Source organism: Anas platyrhynchos, chromosome 1 (genome assembly GCF_047663525.1).
Source record: "Anas platyrhynchos isolate ZD024472 breed Pekin duck chromosome 1, IASCAAS_PekinDuck_T2T, whole genome shotgun sequence".
Taxonomy (NCBI): Eukaryota; Metazoa; Chordata; class Aves; order Anseriformes; family Anatidae; genus Anas; species Anas platyrhynchos.
Window position 1 is genome coordinate 26,170,212 of NC_092587.1, and position 18,478 is coordinate 26,188,689.

General features: G+C 40.0%; 1 protein-coding gene across 7 annotated transcripts in view; it reads right to left on the reverse strand.

Moving 5' to 3' along the window:
• The window catches only part of CFTR (CF transmembrane conductance regulator), an 84,375-nt gene extending 67,432 nt beyond the window's left edge, over positions 1 to 16,943 (reverse strand). The window contains exons 1-4 of one of the 7 annotated variants that reach the window (XM_072033430.1): positions 7,626 to 7,861; positions 7,207 to 7,287; positions 6,315 to 6,425; positions 4,891 to 5,002 (exon numbers count right to left, since the gene is read on the reverse strand). In XM_072033430.1, coding sequence (XP_071889531.1) covers positions 4,891 to 4,920 — 30 coding nt within the window. In that variant the 5' untranslated portion in view covers positions 4,921 to 5,002; positions 6,315 to 6,425; positions 7,207 to 7,287; positions 7,626 to 7,861. The other 6 variants (XM_038179863.2, XM_038179877.2, XM_038179871.2 and 3 more) reach the window with 6 other exon arrangements.
• Between the last annotated feature and the right edge of the window lie 1,535 nt (positions 16,944 to 18,478).

Sequence of the window (18,478 nt, forward strand, 5' to 3'; positions counted from 1 at the left end):
GAGTGGTACTTCAAAAATAGCAAGAAACCATCAAATTCTCTTTTGTACAGGTGTGTTAAATTCTATCAAAAATGATTATGTCTTTGAGCTCAAAAACACACAACCCACTGCACAGAGACACAGACAGGAGTGATCTGGCACAATTGAGCTATAATTACTTTTTACAAAGATAAATAGATAGGGAAAATCCCCTTTGTTTTTCCCTTCTCCTTTTGGTCTCTCACACAAGATCAGTCTCAGGTACTCATGCAACCTGTACTGTAATCTCTTCTGAATATCACTGTTGATGAAGTAGATATTCAACACTCACTTTTTCAACAGAAAAGATGAAATTTTACATCTTAAACAAAACACCTGTGCTATGCACTACTTTTACTTGATTAACTGCAATTCTGCCTCAACAAATGTTGTAAACCTGGAGCCTGCTTTGACAAAAACTTCAGTGTTATCAGTAGGCAAAGGGAGGGGTGTTTATTGAAACACACATGACCCAAGGCAGCTGTGCTTAGACCATATGCATCCAGAAGTGGCAAACCAAAACTCCACAAAAGTCAGAAAATACAAAACAGTCACCTTTCAAGGACAATGCAGTGCTTTTGTACTCTCAGAGATTCCAAGATAAGCTTATATATATATGCTTAAAATAGCAAGGTTTGTTGGTTGTTGGTTTTTGGTTTTGTTTTTTTTTTTTTGTATTTACATTTATTCCAGTGAAAATGCCATGCTCTGCTACTGTGTTTGTTGTGACTATAATGGCATTGCATACATACCTAGCTTGCTCCAAAGAAAAGGTGATTTACAGACTAAGGTCAGAAAAATGGCTGGCAATAAGCCATTTTTTTTCTATCTTCTGCAGAAAAAAAAAAAATCCACTCTTTTACTGTGGAATTTTATCAGCTTGTTTTCTGAAGGTACTATTATCCAGTCAACATACAAGTGAAAGCAGAACTAGATGCTTTTTATTCTCCCTCTTGCAACCACAAAATTACCTATGGATATAAGTATGGGTATGTAATCTGAATAACCCATCCAAAAAAGGAATTGTGCATCAAACAGAAAATCCACTTTTCAGGAGTTGTTTTTGCTTCTCCTTTTCTTGCTCTTCCCTCTGCATTCATCATAGACCATTGAAAAATTCATAAAAATTCCCCTCACAGAAATCATAATTAAAAGACCAAAATTCTGATGAGATATGAGAGTATGACACAACATACCATGCTAGATGGTATCCTGGTCTGGCATGACTACTCTTTTGCAATGAGAACTTTGAATTAAATAATTAAATATGCACCCTATATGCTTGATCACTCTGAATTTGAAGACAATAATGCACATCTCTGCTTTTGGCCCAAGAAATGCCTTGGGACTTTCATATCCCTCCTTCCCCCATTCACTCATACACATGACCTATATGTGAGAACTTCAGGAAATCCTCATTAGAATCCTTTGGGACATGATACTAAAACCATTTCAAAGTTAATGCTAGCAGCAACTTCTCCTGAGTGAAAATATAAATTTCATGGGGATAACTATAAGACAAAAATGTAAGTAGAATCAAACTGATCCTCACAGTAAAGGACCCAATTTGCTAGCCAGCATCTTGTTAAAAAGAAAGATTTTTGTTTCACCACCGCACTATCTTTTCTTTGCATTGCAAAACACATCTGCTGATGAGGTGAAATGTGGAAGCTGTTTAGGCCAGCAGGGGAGCAGATACATTAAGTGAACTAACACAACACCACTTATGAGGGAGAAACATAGTACTCTAGGGGGCCAGAGTGCAAGTGTCCACCCTTTAATAACATCATTACCTACAGTGCATGAGGGGAAAAAAGAGAGCCAGAAAAACCACTAGACCTGATGAGAGCAAAGCTGTGATTCTAGTTGCAACAACAACTGCACAAACAGCAGGGATGTAAGCAGAGTTTAAAACACGCTTTGAGGAAGGTGCTATGGAAGTGGCTCAGGGATTAGACAAGGGAAGAGTTGAAAGGAAAGTGAAGTTCAAAAGAATGCACAACTTGATTGCACTTATGCCAATACGGCACAACATCCTGTCCCCATTTAAATTAATGGCAAGGCTCCCGTTAATTTCCGTGAGCAGGGCCTGAAAAGAACATCAGCAGCTTTAGCAGACAGTTTTCCTCTTACAGCTTCCAATAAAATGAAGAGCTTTATCAGCTCATAATGAAATCAAGAATTTAAACTAAGATTTGATCTTGCCATGCTTATTGTGAAAGGTACAGATTTTGATTTCTATGTGCTGAATTTCACATCTGCAATTTCTTAAAGAAATGGAAAAAGACAACAAACATGACTCAAAAATTTTGTAGTCCCGTTGTTCTGTCTGCAACTGGTCTAAAATTGTACTTGGTTAGAAAAAGTCCACACAGAGAAATCAACTCTGCACATCACATGCATGCCCCCAGGTACTTTATTTGCGCATGTTCTGGGAAAGGCTGTTATACTCAAAACTGTCTGCATGAGCCTTCAGACACTGCTTAACTTCTACCAAGAATGCATTACTACAGTAGTTTAGGCTGACAGACTCTGCTTTACATGGCAGGCTATATCTGTAGAACTGCTGTTGTTTTCAAACACAATCCTGACATGAATCAGGACTCACTGGCTTGTCATCTATTACACACAAGAGGAAATATGTTAAAAAATTAGCAAGAGGAATGAGACAACAGGAGCAAATTAGACAGAATTGTGTTGGAGTCTACAAAGAAATGGTCTTGTCCCAGAGAACTGTTGACAAACAAGGTAAAAGATTACAGAGATAAGTGTTATGACAGCTCTGCACACACTGAGAGGCTCTGCCCTAGATAATTAACTGCCATACCTGGAAAAGACAGATAAGAAAAATAATTAACTGACTTGTCAAATTCAGTTCTAGCCACGTCGCCTCCCACCAGGCCCGTATGATAGTTGAACAGCCAGAGGATAGCCCAAAATTTGTCACCGAAATCCTACAGAATGAGCACAGAATGCACCATAGCCACCTCTCCTCTCCTTTCTCTTTGTGTAATCACTGTAGATGGAGAAGGTAAACACAGCACATCTCGTTGAACCAGATCTTCAGCAGCAGCACATTCAGAGAGGTGAATGTCAGTCAGAGGAGACCTACAGCTCTTCATCAGTGACAAGAGCCCAATAAGTTAGAGAGCTTTAAGCTGTTTAAAGCTTTATTTAAGCTTTAAACGAAGTTGGCCTAGAGCTAATTTCTTTGATAACTCTTCTCAACTAAGCAACCATCTTGATTACCCTACTTTTAATCAGAAATTGTGTATATAAAAGTGTGAGTGTATCCACCCAAAAGAAAGAAGCATAAAGTTAAAATGTAGAGAACTTTTTCATGCTAGGTTTTATTTTTGAAATTCAGCCTTGATGATGAGAAATTTCAGTATTGATGAGCTACTTCTGAGGGATAGTCATAATGTGATTGCAATAAATAAATAAATAAATAAATAAGGCCTACATATTTTTTTAATCTATGAAGAAGCATGACATACTGAGGTATATCATATGTTTTCTACAGTCAAGAAAGAATGTGAATGCTGCATCTTAAGGGAAACAATTTCTTTTTCCTTCAGAGCATTTCTTCCCTTTCTTTAGGCTATTTTATTCTGTGACGTTCTGATTTTGTTACTGATACTCGACACTGAAACTTCAGTACTATAGAAACTTAAAATGCTACATTTACCCATTGGCACAGTATTACAAGAGAAAAAAAAGCAGATAGTTTTTCCATAATTCTTAGGGGAAAAGTCCATCTGAAGTGCAATTGTAGTCAGTTATTAATTATCCAAATCAAATTAACAATGTATCCACTTGTATCATAAGAGGAATGATAAGCAAGTTCATAGGAATGATGACAACTCTCCATACTACTCTTCCCTTCCTGCTTGGGAGAAAGATCATTCTAATGGAAATGAAAGTTTGTATTTATATAACTTTGTTATTCTCTTATAATAGTTCCTTGGGATACCCAGTAGAAAACTGGAAAATTAAGTTCTGTTTCATCGGAAGCAGCATGAACTTCTGAGAAATTTATGAGTTGTTTCACACAAATTTCCCTTCTGCCCAGTTCACAATCTTACTTGAAAGGACAGCTAAACTCTGGCACATTCAACTCTAATGGTGATAGAATTAATTCTTTTCTGTATCAAGCCAACCAAAATAAAAATTTGACCTAGAGATCTGTCTCATATCCAAACAAACAAAAAAAACCCACTAACTATATGAGTACATCTGACCACTTTGGGCCATTATATCTTTTATACATGTATATCTATCTATCTATCTATCTATCTATCTATCTATCTATCTATCTATAATATGTATATATCATATATGTTTTACACAGTTACTTATGCAGAATTGTTACCACTACTGAAAAAAACTTTTTTGCATATGTAAGCCTGAATAAACCATTTAGCTATAGAGCTGTGATAGTCACTTCAGCAAGATTGACCAAATCATGTGATATTTCACTGTCTTTTTTTCTAATGTACACGAAATTTTCTCTTGCAAATTCATGAATTTTTTTAAACTTCTTTTAAAATGTCACATGAGAAAATAATTACTTAAATTCAGCAGTGATGTAAAAAAAAAACACATGCTTGCGAGAACATATGCTAGCACCTAGCAATATGTACATGTACATTTCAAAGTGACTAATACGTTTTAAAGATATGAACACGTGATAAGAAAATACTTCATTTAAGAAGGCCCCTGAGTATCTCTCTGTACTCACCATCTTTCTGAACAATATACAGAGCAAAACCTGTAGTTATTCACGTAATTCTGTATCAATTTAGGAATCCCTAAGACTTGCATCCACTTCTGGAACACTGAAAGTTTACAAGAAACAAGAACAAATCTTACCCCTAAATATAATAATATTCCATAGAACATAAATTTCCAGAAAAAGCATCGTCGAAGAGCATTAATAAGCTTGGGCTTTTTCTTTGAAGTTGCCAGCTCTCTGTCCCACTCTCTGAAAAGAAACCGAAAAACAAGACCATTAAGTTGTGTGAGCAAATACATGGGTCTATGGCTCCGACATACTTCAATTCACTCAAGTATATCCAAGGAGATTTAGCTAAGGTGAATAATGAAACAAAGCTTTGCAGAGACCCTGAAGACCTGGTCCTCATTGACTTGATAGATCAATAAAAGTTCAAACGTAGTTCAGCCACATATTTGGCAGTTTTAAATACTCAGCCATACATCACCCTGCAGGGAATTAATTCATGAAAAGGTCACATTGTATGTTTTAAAGAAACCTGCTGTACTTAAGACCAACACACAAATAATAGGCAAATAAATGCTTTGGAGCTCTTCCAGTCTGCAGAAAGAAAACACCAACAAAGCATCAAAAATGTGACTTTCCTACTGCATAGCCTTATTTTAATCTATGCTGCTAGGGCAATAACTATGCATTCAATAATTGCTAACTAATCAGAAGCAATGCTATATATAATAGGCATATGTTTAGTCAAAATTCAGCTCACACATTAAAGCACTCCTAAGAATTAAATCAGTCAACACTTTTCTTCATTTTACAACAGAATATTAAATAACAAGAATATTCCATTTATACATTCTTCTCTGTGTCAAAATGCATTAAGCATACCAATACTCTCAATACTTTTCACCAGTTTTGAATATGTATGTCACACTGCACTTAAGTTTAATTGGATTGGCACAATCATGGAGATGTGAACTGACCCAGAACATCAGGAAAAGCTGTGCCAGAGGATGCAGGAGAGGGACTGAACTGAAGCCCAGGTATTTGTATGAGTTATTTCTAGGTGCAGCAGTTTCTGAATTACAACCCACCGGGAAAGGGTAGGGAGGAAGCCTATGTGAGGAAAGTCAGGGCATGACTTCTGTAGAAGCAATTAAATAAAGCCTTTTAGAAACGGCATTAAAAATAATTAATTAATTAAGGTTAAAAAAAAAAAAAAAAAAAAAAAAAGGATTTGACAAAGGTATTTTGGAAGAAAGAATAGCAGAACACGAAGTTAACATTGAAACTGTGTTTCTAGCCCCACTAGTCAACAGATGGATGTCACAGGTACCTGTACATTATAGTTCAGAGCATTGAGGTGATACATCCGCATCAGGGATCCCCATCAGCTCCAAAGGACAACTGAATGCCTTTGTTTGCTGAATGAGGACGCTTCTAAGCCAGTTAATAGACACCACCTTGTGCCCAATGTTATTTAGACAATTTATCCAAAAACTTCTTGATGAAATTTCCAATGTGACTCTTGAAACAAAGTAAATCCATGAACATTTCATACCTTTCTAATTTTTCAGAAAGATTATCAGCAGAGTCCGCAGAAGGAATTTGATAAATATCCGACAGTTCCAGTCGTTGTCTGTAACCTTTTTTCAGAATTGGCTTTGTCCATCTAAGCAGAAAAAGGAAGAAAAAGAAAAAAAAGATGACTGTTCCTGGGGTTAATTCTGAAGCTGCATTGTCTTGCCTGAACATTTTGTCCACAGCACCTATGCGTGATGGCATAATACAGTACAGCTCTGTATCATATTTACTAAACTACATATACAAACTTAATGTTAAAAGAATAAATGTAAAATCATTTCATTTAATCAGTTTTGGATTTCAGTTGTGCCCCAAAATGCCTATTTAATCAGTACGAGGTAATGAGTAGGGCACTGAGTTCTTTTCAATGTATTTGCAAAAACATATCTCGTCCATTTTAATGTCCATTTCAAAGTTATAGGTTGTGTGAGACACAAGTCTATAATCCCCATAATTCAGCAGAATACAAAGATATTTCCCAAGTGAACAATTATATCACACCCGCTGTAAGAGAGTATGCTTTAAGAAATTGGAAAATTATCCTTCCTTTCTGCAATCATACTACAGTTTCAGTCAAACCATATGGGCTTAGCTTAGTCTTTGACACCACTTTAGCTGAGAAATAACACACAATTCACATTATGCTATAGCAAAGCCAGCTATGAGAATCCACTTTGGAGAATTATTGGTAAAACATCCATCAATTTCACCAGTACTGGAAATAGGGACTAGAGTTTTCAGGGATATAATAAAATGGATTAGCAGAAAACTTCTAAATTTAAAATAATACTGCTATGTGAAAGTCATTGTCAGCCATTGCACATGATAAACCAGGTACAAGATGGCAAAAAGGACCAGTTGGTATTGACTTTGTGCACACCACATGTAGAAATGACTAATCCATGTCCTTCAGGAACAGCAGCTCTCCTTGACTGTCTTCATCAGAAGTTCTGTATACGGAGATATATTTTGGCAATGATAAAATAAGTTATGGGACACTAAACCAGTACTGCAGCTAATACAAGTGAGCAATAGTACTTCCTAAGCAACCTCTTTAATTCTCAATATCGTAGTTAATCTCCTTGCTGATCTCCTTAATAATGCTTTGAGACCACAATAAGCAATTACCAAATTGTCTTGACAAAAGAGAAATTCTTTACAGTTTTCAACTTTATATATATTTAACTGTACTCATCAATGCAGCCTAAATTATGTGCCCCTAAGTCACACCCCTCTCCCAAGTCAACAAGTCACTTCGTGCATTCCTTGTCCTCATATATCTGCTCACCAGAGCAACTGCACCTACAGCAGATTAATTTTTCCAGCCAGCTACAGGAGTAGTACTGACACCTTCCAGGTACCTCCCAGTCTGCAGCCAGGTTTCTACCGCAGTCTACGGCAGGGCACACACATCAATGTTCACCTCCCAGCTGTCCTGGCCTTGCAGGTCCCACCCTAGCTAGATGTGGCCAGCCATGAACTGTGCAAAGTGGCCTCAGGTGCTAGCAATGGTCATAGTGGGAGGAGTTGGCCCATTGCATGGTATTTGTCTCAAGACTGTCTTTCAACAGCAGCTGTCAATAACCACACGAGACTGTATATAATGAAAAAGAATGTACCAGAGAGAGAATATATGAATATCTCTCACAAACAAGATTTTGCCAGGTTCATATACCATCCAGATTACCATTTTGCTTTTGATTTCTTGCAAAGTTTTGAAATGCAAAATAGCTATACATTTATTTTAACTGGCAATATCATCTGTATTTCTTTGTATACATTTTTAATGTATTTTAATGTATTTGTTTTTTTAACAGCTAAAACATCTGAATCAGAGTTTGTTAACCAACATGCCTCTGCTATTTTTAAGCTTAATAGAAGTGATTTGCTAGCATTAGTTCCAAGCTTTTTTTCTTTTCATGTCTACAGAGAACTACAAATTTCTTTTGAAAGGAAGAAAGCAAGAAGGAAGGGAAACAGATTGGCTTTACAGCATTATGTTAGCAAATGCCACCGGATTACTGGCTGGCATTTAATGAACTCTTTCACAGAGAAGCCTGTAGTGCTGTCAGAGTTTTGCCACTAACTAGGAATGTTATTATGGGTACACACACATGAAACCCAGCAGGGGACGAGTTTCAAGGGTGTATGGTAGGAAAGAAGAAAAGATGGAAAACAAGTTCCACCTCTATATTAATTGCCTGATAGCAGAAAATACCTTATAAGTTTGATATATAAACATCATATATATAACATCTCTTTGAAGTTCTCTTTGGTTAGATTTCTAATGACCACCTCTTTATCATTTACTTTAGCAATATATAATAGATTTGCTATTATAGCTATTTCTTTCCCTAGCAGTCTCACCCCACACAGGCAAATTGTAGGGATAGGACAGATGTCTTTGGCTTCCCAGAGAGTATTAACACACAGTGTTGACTTGTCAATAGGATTTGACTCTCCCTTTAGGCTGCTTTGCGTGCCACCAAAGACAGAAGGAGCCTGTGTGTTGCTAAGTCGACCACACGGTTCTTCCTCCAGTGCGCAGGAATTCCCCAGGGACCTGGGACCTTCTTTCAGACATGAAGAGCTTGGCACAGTAGCAGAGCAGTGGTGCTATGCTGCTCCGGGACAGCTGGGTACCACAGCTGAGACCTGCACAGGGAAGCAGCTCTCCTGAGGGGCATCTGCTCGACCTGATGCTGTCCCGGCAGATGTCAGAAGTACAACTCAGGGATGTCTACTGAGCGGCTCAAAGCTGGCCACAGCTGTGCTCCTTTCCCCCCATGAGGCATCATTACCTGTGGGTAGCACAGATGGGGATGGTACCTGCAGTTTCTAAGGGAGTGGGCCTAAACTCTGACGGAGATGAAGCAAGGAAAGTGTCTCTGACTTTATCTTATCCCTTCTTTGAACAGTTATGGGAGGGAAAAAAATCAAGCCAAGGTTATGATGCTGTGTAACCGATGGTGTTTGTAGAGCCACTAGTTCCTACTGACTAGTGGGAAAAGACTGATAAACTGCATAGATCTCAGCCATTCACAAAGGGTCACATCAGACCAGATGCTACGAGAGGCTCTCACTTCTGTCCTGCCCCAAGGGACGTTCATCACTCCAGCGGCAGCACAAATTGCAAACTGTACTTTATGTTATACAGGAGGTGGCAGCTCCACCACACTTGAAATGTGTTTACAGCACCCAACCCCTCCTCAGAGCATCCCTCAACACAGCCACATAGGGTGGGCCCAGCTCTGCATGGCCCTTGCTACCAGGTGGGACAACCCAGCACACTCACAGCACACATCTGCCAGGCACCCTGGCCTAAATCCTGGGGTTTGTTGCCCTTGGCAGAGCAGGCATTAGTTATCTTATTTTGCTTCACATGGTAACCTGCTGAAATAAATTTCAGGGTATGTAGCCTGCTATAGTAAACCTTCAGCATTTTCCCCTTTAGGAAAAAACAGATGTGATGTTCTGAGATTAATATTAACACATACTTATTGTAGGACTCCAGCAACAGAAGGTAAAAGCAGATCCTATTTATTTCTGCTTTCTTTGTAGTTTTTTTTTTTTTTTTCTTTTTAAACAGACCATCAAGATTAAGGTTTAAATTTCTTCACTAATAAACACTTCTTTTCCACAAGGAGTTATTTGACATGAAAAATGGTTAGCTGCAATATCATTGACTCTGCCACTAGCTGTGAACAGCACCGTTTTAAGAATAATTGATGTTCTGCTCAAACCCCAGGATTTCAATAGCTAATCTTAATTAGTATTACTCCACAGCAACTCTTGAGAAAGTCTTGCATTTTTTGTCTTTTTTTTTTTTTTTATTGCAAGTGGTATTTATTCAGATTACTATCTATCTAATCTCTAAATGTTTCTTCGACATTCAGAATTTTAGCAGAAATGCATTATTTTTCTTTACAGTTAATAAGACAGTCAAAATCTTTCAGTTTGCAGAACTGAAAAATTTTTGAGAGAAAAAAAAAAAAAAGAACACAAGAAGTATGAAGGTATTTAAGCAGCGTAACATACAATCAGCTTATTAAAGCCTGCCAACTGTTTGGATACCAAAATCAAGTGTAATATATGTCTCAAATATTTCTTTAATAAAGCTATCACATACCATAGAGGCGATGATGTGCTACAAACGAGGTTTGCAACAGTTTCAATATATACCTCCAGTGACACTGTCTAGGATGTTTTTTCATTTTCATTCTTTTTCCTACTCTTTTAAAAACACTTAAAACAGGTAAAGAACATTGAAGACAGTTTGTATCAACAAAATCATTGCAGAGCTGTGCTATTCATGACTGAGCTGAATTTGAAAAGCTCCCAGATGTGTCACTAATTATAACACCATCTATCTTGATTCAGTTTAGCACTCCATTGTCTTAGCTATGCATTTATAGATACATTTCATAATAAATTAGCAGGCAGTTGCACCTTGCATGCAATAGCCTCTTCCAAATCTGTAATTTGTTCCAGGATCAGCAACTGGCATGGGATCAAAGGTAAACATCTTCTCAAATTGAATAGATTTGTGGCAATTTGAACAGGAAAAGGGAAGGAAAAGGGAAGGAAATTACTTTTTTAATATAAATACTAAGTATCAACAAGTAAATTGCCACTACAATGATATGCAATTAATGCAGAGTTGTAGGCTGCCTCTCTTATGACTTGCTTTTTGCCATCTTCTCTGCATCCTGCATCATATGATGCTGCCAGTCTTCAGTCTGACTCTTGCAAATTAATGAGAAAATATCTCACATCTCCCAATTTTCAAAATGATCTTGGACTCTGAGCAAAGCAATACTGGTGGTATTTTTTTGTTTGTTTATTTTCTTGGTTTTGGTGAGTGTTTTTTTTGTTTGTTTGTTTGTTTGTTTTTTAGTATTTGTTACCTCCAGAGAAATAAAAGCATCCTAGATTTCAAAGACTAACCTTAAACTGAGTTAAACTGAAATAAGTTAAAATGAAAGGTCGGTTTGACTCCAATACAATAAAGGTTCATTCTTTAAAAGTTGAAAAAAGTTTATAAAAATAAAAGTACCAATATTAAAACACAGCATGAGAATATACCTGGAACCAAGTACCCTTCCCAGCTGTCACTTGGGATTTTCTCCTAAGGCACAACCTTGCCAATGGAGTCAAGGCAACAGTTCTGCAGCAGGCCACTCAAGCACTGCCTTCCAGGAGCAGTCCCTTCTCCTGCCCACCCTCTCCCAAAGGAAGGATGCTTACCTGGATCTGACAGGCAGGAGGGTTCTGGTTTCAAATGAAAAACAAATATTTTCAAAATATGTCTTAAGCACCTACGTATTCTCTCCTGATTTTGGAGTTTCATGACACATTGCCTCGGTTTAGCTACTTGCTGACTCCTAAAATGCTCATGGAGCTCCTTTTGCTTATATGAGACTTCATGATACATAAACAGCATGTGAGCTCTTGGTCATGTAGCTAGGCTTACCCTTTCTCCCATGGAAGGCAGTTGAAATACATCTACAAGCTTACATTGTAAAATATGTAATGCCAAAGTCTTCTTAGCTACCGCAGTTCAATTGGACTTTTGATTTACTTACTTATTTTAGAAGATGTACTGGGACACATTATTATCCAGAGTAAGGTTTGGCACCAACCTGCCCCCAGAAGTCCTGTTTCCAGCAACATGCATATGTTGCTAGAAAATATATATATTTTTTAATTAATAATAATAATAATGCCAACGTGTAGAGCTCTCCTGCAATAAACAGCTCTAGTCTCACCAGTTTGAAAGTCAGTACATTCAAAAAATGTAGATAATCAGAGACTGAGACTCTTTTGCATGAAAAATGTGAGGATTGCTCGCTATAGAAATATCCTGAGATAACATTGCCATACCCTTGGGCAACTGAAGTTCTGGACAGGAGATCTCAAGCAGTCTCCATTTACCAACTCCATCACATGCTCCCAGAACAAGTCAATCTTGCACCCCTCTTTATTTTCTACAGAACTAATAAGCAAACTTCTTTTTAACTCATTCTTTGTGCTATCTACTTTGACTTTAAGATCTTCAAAACAAGCTTCATCATTAAATGTTCTGCGGTGTCTAATACAATAGGCTTCAAATTTCTGTTAGGGTTTCTAGAAACCTCTGTAATAGAAGCAATAAATCTACTTTCTGTGTCAATGCCTAAAGTATTAAAAACAGTAATTCAAGGATCTGGGAGGGACAGACACTATCCATACACTGGTAACAAGTCCTACCTCCCAGAAGACATTAGAGGGAAAGACACGGTGAATTGAATTTGCTTTCCTATCCCTCTTAGGCCACACACAGCAGAAGAAGGAATCCAACACATATCCCCATCACACTACATTGTTCTTGGAACAAAGGGGTAGCCATGTGAAAATACATTGAGTTACTTTCTGTCTGGTTTGGAAATACAAAGCGACTAGAGGAGGCCTGCTGGACTGAGCCCATGAGAAAGCAGAGCATGAAGATGGCTTGATTCAGATTGCTCATCTGGATTTAATAATAAACATGCATTGAACTACTCAGTCCTGCTGAGACAGTTGTCATATTGGTATATACCAAAGCAAAAGTATACACTTAGAGAGTTGGACAGGAGCATAAAGATTGCCTTTTGTGAACTTGTATTTAAATTCGGATAATCCGATTATAATCCGATAATATTGGATGTCAAAAAAAAAAAAAGAAATAATAATAAATAAAAGAATTGTCCCAAAGTTGCAGCCACTTCTGATACTCCAGTGATAAGTGTTTCTAGTACCCAGCCATAAATGAATTATATCTGCATTAATTAAACCATGATGATATGATGATACTTCCTGACCTCGGCTAATCTACAATAAAACCAAGTCACTTCAAAGTACTCTGAGTTGTTTGCAACAAGCGTTATGGCCTTGACCCTGCAAAACCCTATGACCATATGCAATCTTGTTACATAGAAAAGAATGAAGCTTCCCAACAAACATGAAGCTAAGCACATAACTATCTGACTGCTTCTACATAAAAGTTTATTTTCTTCAAACAAGACAAAAAGTTGCCAGTGCACGGATAAACCTCTTGCATGTGTATTGAAATGAAAGGGATTAACTCTTTGAATGTAATAAGGAAAATAAAATTAAAAAAAAAAAAAAATGACAGAGAAACCCTGAAACCCCAAACACTTTATAGCTAGGGGGTTGTAAGTGTCATACTAATGGAAGATATCAAATCTCTTGTCTTCAAATCTCATTTCTGAACCATCAAAGCTCAGTTTCTGAAGCCAAAACTGTTCAAATTTTAGGATGAAATTTGGTTTTAGTCCCTAAGTACTACCACCACCACCTCCAAACAATTCTCCTTTTTGCCCCATCAGTCTAGGTGATCTTGAAAATCAAACAAAATGGCAAAACTTGCTTAAGATACTACTCCTTGTATACGCTTGACAGTGTCTCACCTTTCAGCATAATGAAATAAGAAATAAAGAAAGCAAACAAACACTCACAAAAAAAAAAAAAAAAAAAACTACAAACAACACTGAAACATGTTTAAATTATACACTTATGAGCAAGTACCTCCATTCTGATTTTGATACATTCAGACCTATCCCTCTAGCCCAAACAGGACATGTAGTCAAACAATAAAACCTTGTCAACAGGTTTATAGACATCAACATCAAGAAGCTGACAACACACATAAAATATTAAATAAATATTAAATTACATTACATTTATCCACGAGATTTCCTGAAATGATAACTAATACATTAGTGTCACTTTTACTAAAGTGGCCTTCAACTTATTGCGGTTTATTCAGATTGATAATTCACAAATGATACCACAGGAACTGACCAGAGAAGTTACTTCACTAAAGCCTTCATCAGTGTTTGACTTGAGAGCAACTATTCTATCAGTGGAAAAAGCAACTTTTTTCCATATACACACCTTACTACAGATAAAATGCCTTTGAGCTCTGTCTCATGTTTTCATAGAACCAAAGTGTATACAATGTAGGCATGTCCTGAAGTTCTTTACTAAACAGCACCAGTTTCACAAACCACTGATGTGTGTACATTCAGCTAAAACACTGGTAAAATATTCTGACATCTTAGAAAACCTTGTTCCAATCTAACTCATTAATTACTACCTTGTGGGTGTTTCCAGTTGAGTGGACAGGTCTCCTTGCTGATATGTAACAAATACGTCTGTCTTTGTGAAGCCCATTACAGAAAGCATACTTCAAAGCACTATACAATTCTTACACCTTGATGAATTTTTGCTCTGGGATAGCTTACCTTTTAATGATCTTTAGCATTGATCCTGATCTATATCTGATGAGACAGAAACTGATGGAGTCCTTGAGGACTGAAGCATTTAAAAACAAGCTAATATGTCTCATAGCTACAAATAATGCATGTTTTAAAAATGTATATTGGTTTATACATTTATGTGTAAAAGAAAGCTGTTCTTTCTGCCAGCTTGGCTCTAATACATTTTCTTACCTTTGGCTTTCACTTTTGATATTTTTCAAGTATTTCATGTAAAGTTTGCAAGAAACAAAGGCATTTACGGTGTATTTTTTAAAGTACAAGTAAGCAGACACTGTAATTAACAAAAGCATATCATTCAGAATGTATTAGAATTACATTAGTCTTTATAGAAGTTTCCATACAATTTTGGCTGTTCTTACTCAATGAACAGACCGTGTACTTTAATAGATTGATTTTTCTTTGAAACAGTGCTACTACAAAGTTTTGTAAATAGATTTATCTGGTCTAGTCAGTATTGACCATGATTATCTCTTTTACTTCATGTATTAGTTATTACCACATCATTTACAGTAAGATAGTTGGTACAATATCACACATCATGCGTGAGGTGTATGATTCAAATGCCATTTAATTGACTTTAAGGCTTGGATTTTGAAAGATTCCAGATCAGACCAAAGGATGGTTAATCATGCACTCACTGTGCATGAACTGCATCTAGTTTCAGCCATGGGAACTTTAACTAAGGCAGGAATCAGAAATGTTTACTTTAACCAACTGGGATTTTTTCTCTACCCCTTCCCAGCTTCTAGGAGAGTGTTGACAAAAGCTTTACAGAGAAATAAAATGAAATATAACAAGTGGCTCCATGACCAATGAAGTCAGTATGCAGCCTTATTTCCTACAGATTTGTATCTTAATACTTGACAGGAGAGCTAACTGAAACTTCTTCTATGGAGAATTTACACAAGTTTACTGCCATCATCCACAGGCTCTGGATCTAACAACATCTGAGAGCAGGTACAGCTTCTTTCACACTGCAGTATCTGTAAAGGACAACCCTAGGATGCTTTCTCTTACCTGGATGTTTGCAAAACCCCAGAAACCAGTTAAGTTTGGGATCCTTCCCCACTATCACATCTGGCTAAAAATGAGCAAAAGGACTAGATGTGGGGGAGGCAGGCAAAACGAGCAATTCATAAAGACAACTTCCCTTCAGAAATCCTTTGAAAGAAAAAAAAAAAAAAAAAAAAAAAAAAAAACAGAAAAAAAATGACCCAGACCAAGCTGCTGAAGAGGAAAGCCATCCCAAAAGGTTTAGAAAGGGAGTTAAAAGCCTTCAGTTACTTGGCCAAAGCCCTCGTGCCAATGTTATGGTTTTATATCACGTGCTCCCGTTTCAGTCACTATGTACATGTTTTGCCCAAGATTTCCTCCCTCCCCTCAGTGCTGCCTGAAAGACCCTTGAGTAACAACATGGGGAAAGCAGCTCCCAGGGGAAAGGGCAAAAGTGATGGCATGTGGGCTGGAGCCAGCCAGCTTGCCCTTTCCAGCTGGCAGTGTTGCTCCTAGCGAGGTGATGCAGAAGGTGTTTGGGTCTATATTGTCTTTTAAAGCGTGTTGCACACGGGTGCTGGCGTTGGCTCCTTCTCTTTTTTAATTTGAATTTATGGAAAAGAAAAGGGACTTGACTTGCAAGAGAATGCTTTGGAGGCTTACAAGGAACTATTGCCACTAAATCTTGCCTTGCTGAGCCGACACTAAAAACCCGACGAGGCACAGAGGAGGAACCCCAGCTCGGGGAGCAATCCCCTCACCCTCCCCGCGTTCTCACTCTGCGCAATGAGCTAACAGATCAGCCAGTTGAGCAATTTACCAAAGGTTGCTCAGATTGGGTCATAAATTAATTTCTCGGGGACCGGGGAGGCTTTATGACACCTGACAGACGAAGCCGGTGCCAGACCCCGGCGGGGACACCACCAAAAAGAGGAGGGGAAAGGAGGGGAAAACCCCGACCCGACACCGCCGGGGGTCCCCTCGGGCTCGGACCCCTCGTCGGGCAGGGGAGGGGAGGCCAGGGGGAGGGAGGCCAGGGGAGGGAGGAGAGGTCAGGGGAGGCCAGGAGAGGCCAGGGGACCGCGGCGCCGGGGCTCCCACCTGAAGAAAAGTTTGGAGAAGATGTTCGCCTTCTCCAGGGGGGACCTCTGCATGGTGCCCGCTGGGCTGCGCCGTGCCGGGACCGGCGGCCGCCAATTGCTCACGCCTGGCTCGCCCTCTCCGCTCCGCTCCCGGGGCTCTCCCACCTTATCCGCTCGGGCCGCTCTGATGTCATTGCCTGCCTCCTTCCCCTGCCCCTCTCCCCGCCTCTGCTGTGCCCAGGTTCAAAAGCGGGAGGGCTGGGGAGCCGGCCCGCTCTCTGCCTCCTCCTTCCTCCTCCTCCTCCTCCTCCTCCTCTTTCTTCCCCGCCGCGCCCGGCCCCCACCCGAGCGGGGTCTCCCTCCTTCCCGCAGGCACCTCGGGACCCCCCTGCAGACACCCGGCACCCCCTGCCCGGCGCCCTGCAGCCGGCCCCGGCCCCAAAGCCACCCCCCGAAATCCCAAGGTGGGCGCCGGCAGCGGGCCGGGGGCAGGTGGGGAGCAGGGAGCGCTGCCGCCCGCTGCGGGACACACGTGCTGCGATGTTTTTTTTTCAGGTTTTCCTGCAGGCACAGCTACTCGAAGCTCAGGGGATGGGAAAAGCGCATCCCGCCGGGGCTCAGCCTGAAGACCCGGGTGCAGCCGGGGTTTTGCAGCGCTGTGTGCGCGCTGTGCAAACAACAGCCCGGCTCTCAGGGACAGCATGATGGAAAGCACGCTTAAAGGAGAACAAAGATGTCAAGAAGCAGGAACAAGAGCTCGTGATTTAATGCTGCAGGCCGGTTGATTTTATTTAATGCTTTAAAGTGCTATTTACACACTCGGTTTTTTTTCCTTCACTTCTGTGACTTAAAAAATATCGCTGGAAGAAGGTCACCCTTTCCTAGGCACACAGCTCTTCCCCTCCAAGGGGTTCTTTAACAGGCAAACAGGCTACCCCGTGGTCCTACAGCTTGCACCACAATTAAACCAAACTCTTGGCAAACTTTGCAGGAGTTTCCATTTCACCGCACCCCGCCGCGGTTTCACAGGGGATTCCTTTGTCTTGGCAATGCTTCCTCGGGGGCTGCGGGCAGCCAGGAGGTGTCCCCAGCCCCTGGCACAGCACCCGGGCTTCTTTTCGCCCCCACGGCCCCTTCCCGGCTGGGATTTCCCGGTGACAAAGCCGGCAGGCAGCGGCACGGAGCAGGCAGGGCTCCAGGAGGCTGCCCGCACTTCGCCGTGTGTTCGGGCAGGGCGCGGAGGCAGGAGGAATAAATCCACCCGGGTTTCGGGACGGGATCCCTTCGGCATCCTGCCACCTAGCGGAGCCGGCCCCCGGGCCCCTGGTGATGTGGGGACAGCCGGTCATCCTTCCAGCTCCTCCTGGGGTGCTGAGCTAGGAAGGGAGGCGAGGACACGCATCCATCCTTTGTAGGGCACGGGGCGAGGCTGGGAGCCCCCTGCTCCTATCGCCTCGGAAGGTAACTCTTCAGTCGGACCCTAACAGACTGTGAAGTCCTCTCACTCGGTTAAAAAATGAAGGAATCAGAATTTAAAGGCATCCTGGACCACGGGTGATCTGAGCAATATACAACCTGCCACGGACTCTTCCCTTTCTAGCCTTCAGATTTCTGGTGCATGTGAATAAGGCAGGGGGTTAGGCTTTTTTGTAATTTGCATCAGAAAGTGAGGCATATTAATCATTTAAAACCTTTTGTGGATGAAGTCCAAACTGCTAAAAATGTCAGTGGCTAATGTTGTATTT